Below are 5,567 nucleotides of genomic sequence, written 5' to 3' on the forward strand. Positions count from 1 at the left end.
ATGCCTTTTGGTCTCAATAGCAGGGAAGCACAAGACGAACAAGGGTTCGTGCCCCACGCTGGGCCTTGCTACACACAGTTCGTGCCTCATAGACAGGAGGGCAGCCCGCGGTCAGAAAGCCCCGCTCCGTGCCCCCCAGCTGCGCTGCCCCAACCCAGGAAGGTTTATAGCAAGACCGCCCGGCCTTTCCTCATCTCAGCAGCAGCAGTAGCAGCAGCAGCAACGCCTCATACCGGAGGCTCCGGCCCGGCGGAGCCCGGAGCTGCACGTCCTTATCCGTGCAGTGCTGCGCAGGGACCAGCAGCACTGGCCTGCGTGCCCGGCAGGCACCTCCCGCGGCCAAGCCCGCACTTTTCACTGCCTACCGGGGGACCCTGAGCACTGCTAATCTTATTTTCGTTGTGATCAATTTCTGTGCGGAGGAGGAGAAGAAAAAAAAAAGTTATGATTATGGTAAGAATAATTATTTTAAAACTAAAGCAGAAACACGCGTGTGCAATGAGCCAGCCCATCGCACTGAGAACCAGGAGGTGACCTCCGCTACGACCACGCACGTCACTTCAGGAAAGAGATTCCCTCTGGAGGCAGAGGATCCCGACACAACCTACCTGCGCCCGAGCAGGAGGTTTCCCTTTGCCCCCTCCCTGACTGTGAGCCACCCCTCCCCCCAGCTCGCTGAGCCTACTCCACCCGCCCCTTTTGAAGCCTGGGCCACGGGTAGCGCAAGTTACGCGGCCACCCCGCTGCGGAGGCCCGCGGACCGCCCCGGGCATTAGCAGTAATTACACACCGCACTTGTTCAAGTTACGCACAGTCCCCCCAGCTCCCCTAACCGAGCACCACCACTGACAAATGCAACGGGCTATTAAACAAGCCGGGCTAACAACTGCTTCCCTCCCTGTTTTTTTTCGCCACAAACACCCTACCGCTGGAGACCGCTGAGAAAACCCAAACTACAGGAAAGCCGGCGCCTGATCGCAACAAAAATAACAGGCAAATAGCACACGCGATCGCCTCTACCCTCTGCCTTCTTTAAACTTTATTTTAAATACATGACGGGGAGCAGGATTGGCCTTATTACGCAGCCACCTCCCTGGCAAACCCATCTGCCGGGGCAGAGAGAGCTGCCCCGCCGATGGTCCCCTCTCCAAGGAGAAGGACCGAAAGTGCGAGGCAGTGAAAGCCCCGCCGTGCCCCTGGCCCGGCAGCCCTGCTCACAAGGAGTGCCGGTGGGCGGGAGCCGCCAGTTTAGCTGCCCCCCACTCGCTACCGGGAGAGGGACAGTGGGGAGCAGAAAGTGAGCCTCACCGAGAATAGGTAACATTTTATTTCTCTTTAGTGGTGAAAAACGGGGAGCAGCATTTAAAACGTGCCCCCGGAGCGAAGGCGCTGAGCCTTTGCTCGTCGTTCTCTTCAGCTTTACCAAAACCGGACGATGGAGCATTTGAGTTTCTCTTACCCAACTTAACAAACAAATACATATAAATAAGGCCGATTTTTTTTGAGGTACTAGCACGAAAAAGCAAAGACTATGCTATACTTACATAAACATATTATAAGCCAACGTTATAAAATCACACACACACCCCACATGTTCATTCGATCTGCTGAAGGTGTCCTCTAATTATTGCTTTGGAAGGGCAGCACAGCTCAAAAGTGAGGTAATAAGGTTGAACTGTAAATACCTTTGTATTTATTTACAATATAACCCTTAACAATGCAACAGCAATTTCTGCTAAGTGTTGCCTTTAGATAAGAGCTTCTGATAGGAAACTGTACTACCTTGAAAGCAAATTTTAGGCCTTAAGTATCTGTAATCAAGTAAACTTATTCCCAAGTCTGACTGACAAGGCTGAGTCTTTTAAGTTAATGAATTTATTGCATTTTGTTACTTACAAAAGGAGAAGGTGACCCCTATGGCTCATAGGTTCTTAATAGCAAATTGTCCAGAAGGTAAGATCCTTGATCTGACAAGATGTCAGTCTGTGCAGCACTCATCTGCTACCCTGGTAATATATTTTTTTTCCAATTTAAGGAAAAAGGAGGGGGGGAGTAGGAAAAAAAGGTAAAACAATCCCCAAACAACTGTATGCGAAAAATTCGCCCACACAAAATGGTTTTAAAATAATTTCAGTCCGTACAATTAAGATACGGACCAGTGAAGTCCCTGAAGGACAGGAGAAATGTAGAGCTATAAAGGTGTAAGAGTGGACTGTACAAGTACCCTTTAATCCAACTACTTTTTTTTCCCCTGAAATAAAATAGTACTTAAAAAATATATATTACAGAAGCAGCTTCACAGATGTGATTGCACGCATTGCTATTAATTCTAAAACGCAGTGATTTATATGCTTGCATTATATTCAAGAATAAACGTAGTACAGATTTGGCATCTGCTATACACTGTGGAATTTAGAAAAATATGCAATGCGTATATGAAGCTATAAATAACTACGTAATCCTTCTTTAAATATAGGTACATATGTAAATCCTAGATATAAATACATTTGAAACACACACAGACCGATAAATAGCTCGATATATATACACAGTTACACAAGGGCAGGGATCTACTGCATGCAGTTCTACCTCGGAGTTATCGCTTAATATATCCTTACATAGGCATATTATTTAAAAAGCCATAATGCTGTCATACTACTGTGTATGGTCAAATGTTTCCAGGTCTTGCCCATTAATTGCTAAGAAAACGTGTTTGTTTATTTGCCAACTCAGAGCTGCCATGGGAAAGTATTTTTTTCCTAGCGGATAAGGCGAGCTGACTAAGTGGAACATATTGCAGAAGAGACTGAAAAGGGATTTTTCGACCTGGCAGTTCCTAAATGGTCTTTGGAATTTGTGCGGAGGGGAACAAGCTGTTCCAGCGACAAAGTTAGTTATGAAATCCCTTTTCCCTCTCTTTTTCTCTCTGTGTCTAAATGAAAGTATTAAAATATACAGACGTGTATCATTCCAACTGAATGGTAATTTATTAATAAACAAACAATGCAATACCTTCAGAATATTTTCAACAAAAAAAAGAAAAATATTGATAGAATAAGATTAATACAGTTTCCCTTTTTATATAGTGAAAAAAATATCAGCGTTTCAGTCAATTTTAACGTCATTTTTCAGGAAAGGGGGAAACACTTTCTGGCGTTTGGTCCGCAACATCCAACTACAAATTAAAAATAAATTACTATATCGCAATTTACATTTTAAAACAAGTCCTTGTAGAAGAGGAAGGGGAGGAGGGAAGAAGCTGGTACTCTTACGCTGGACTTTTCACTCCCTTTTAAATGACAATACGTTAAGAGACGGGGAAGAGCGCGGGGTGGGGGGAAAAAAGTATTTTTCAAAGCAATTTAAAAAAAAAAAACTTACGTGTTATTGGAGTAACACTGTCCTTTAACAAACCAAGACATGCTTTTGGGGCTGTCTCTGTACAAAAGCTTTTCGCGATGCGCTCACTTCCCTCCGCGGGCGCGGTGCGGAGCGCAGTCCCCGCAGTGTCCCCGCGACGGGGCGCGCTCAGAACTTGCCGCAGTCGTAGACGAAGGCCCCGGAGGTGCGGTAGAGCGGCTGGCTGCCGGGGAAGGCCATCTGACAGCTCCCGCCGCCCCCGCCCCGCCGCCACCGCCGCCGCCGCCCCTCCTGCCCCGCCGCCGCCGCCGCCCGGCGAGGCGCTGAGCCCCAGCCGCGGCGCTTCGAACACCTCCCGCGGGGCGGCGGCGAAGCCCTGCTGCGGCCCCGCGTAGCCCGCCGCGCCCGCCAGCGGGCCCAGCTCCCCTGCCGCCGCCGCCGCTGCCGCCGCCGCCGCTGCCGCCTGGTTGAGGTACCAGGAGGCCAGGCGGCCCTGGTGCGGGTGCGGGTGGTGCCCCTCCTGGTGGCCGCCCGCCGCGCCGCCCAGCCCGCCGTGCCCCAGCGCCCCGCCACCGCCGCCCTCGCCCCACCGCCGCCACCACCGCCGCCGCCGCCGCCCGAGGGCATCGAGTAGTCGGGCAGCGGGTCCTCGGCGGGGCTGGCGGCGGCGGCGGGCAGGTGGCCGGGCCGGTCGGCGCCGCCCGCCGCCGCGTACAGGCTCATGGCCTGCATGTTGCAGTGGTAGGTGCCGGCGGCGGAGCCGGCGGCCGCTTGGCCGCAGGGCGAGCCGTAGACGGAGCTGTGTCCCGGCGAGTAGCCGCCGAGGGACAGCGCGGGCGGGATGCCGGTGCGCGGCGCGGCGGCGGCAGGGGCCAGGAGGCCGGCGCCCAGCTCGGCGGCGGCCTGAGGCGAGCCCCGAAGCGAGGTCATGATGTTGTCCACGCTGAAGCCCGGGCCGTGGTGGTGGGGCGGCGGCGGGGGTGGCGGCGGGGGCGGCGGAGGGGCTCTGGGGCCTCCAGGCTGAGGGAGCGGCTGGAGGGGAGGGTGCTGCGGGGGCTGCCGCCGCTGGAGAGGCTGCTGCTGCTGTCGGGGCTCTCGATCTTGGGCACGGCGCCGAGCGGCGGCGCGGCGCCGGGGGGGGACACGGCCTGCGGCGGCGAGGCTGTGCCGTTCTCTGTCTTGATGTCCTGGATGCGGACGGGCGGCGGCGGCGGAGCGGCGCTGCCCCCGGCGGGGCCGCCCTCGGGCTCGGCGGCGGCGGCAGCGGGCGGCGGCGGGCGCGGCGGGGCATGGTCCTTGAGGTGCAGGCGGTCCTTCTCCTCCTTGTCCTTGACGGCGTCCTTCTTCTTGAAGCGACGACGGCGGCGGAGGAAGCTGCCGTTCTCGAACATGTTGTAGGAGTCGGGGTCGAGGGTCCAGTAGCTGCCCTTGCCGGGCTTCTTGTCGTCTCGGGGCACCTTGACGAAGCACTCGTTGAGGGAGAGGTTGTGGCGGATGCTGTTCTGCCAGCCCTGCTTGTTGTCCCGGTAGAAAGGGAACCGCTCCATGATGAACTGGTAGATCCCGTTCAAGGTGATCTTCTTATCGGGCGCGTTCTGGATGGCCATGGTGATGAGGGCGATGTAGCTGTAGGGCGGCTTCACCATATCCTTGGGCTGCGGCGGTGGCGTGTAGGGCCCGTAGGCTCGGGCCATGCCAGCCGGGTACTGCTCGTGGGCCGGGTGGGAGTACATGCTCATCGGAGCCGGCATGGCCGTGTAGCCCCCGCCAGCCGCCGCGGCCGCGGCGCGGTAGTAGCTCTGCTCTCCGCCGAGGTACGGCACCACTCCCAGGGAGTTGGGACTGGACACGGAGTAGCGAGCCTGCATGTCCTCCCGTCAGCTTTCCCCCACCCTCCCCGCCGGACCAAACAGCGCGTCCCTTCCCCCTCCACCCCTCCGCCGCTCCGCGGACCGAGCTGGACCGGGCGGCCGGGCAACCCCCACCCCCCCACCCCCCCGGCGGAGCGCGGTAAAAGGGAGAAAGAATAACGACGGCAGCGCCGAAAGTCTCCTCTTCTTCGCCCAGGAAAGCCCACCGGCGAGCTTCCCGCGCTCCACGCGGAGGGGAAAAAAAAAAAATCAAAAAAGGAGGGGGAAAAGGAGGGGTGCAAAAAAGGGAAAAAATGTTTTAAAAAAGAAAACGGCGGAGAGAAAAAAAAATAATCG

The 5,567-nt window shown here is 55.6% G+C and overlaps 1 protein-coding gene across 1 annotated transcript; it reads right to left on the reverse strand.

Moving 5' to 3' along the window:
* Positions 1-3,386: 3,386 nt before the first annotated feature.
* On the reverse strand, positions 3,387-5,241 carry FOXC1 (forkhead box C1). The gene is given in 4 exon segments (XM_050327854.1): positions 3,387-3,622; positions 3,624-3,948; positions 3,951-4,364; positions 4,367-5,241. Coding segments are annotated over 4 exon segments (1,695 nt in total). The 5' UTR covers positions 5,229-5,241; the 3' UTR covers positions 3,387-3,528.
* Between the last annotated feature and the right edge of the window lie 326 nt (positions 5,242-5,567).

The sequence above is a fragment of the Myiozetetes cayanensis genome, unplaced genomic scaffold (genome assembly GCF_022539395.1).
Source record: "Myiozetetes cayanensis isolate MyiCay16 unplaced genomic scaffold, myiCay2020 scf1, whole genome shotgun sequence".
Classification (NCBI taxonomy): Eukaryota; Metazoa; Chordata; class Aves; order Passeriformes; family Tyrannidae; genus Myiozetetes; species Myiozetetes cayanensis.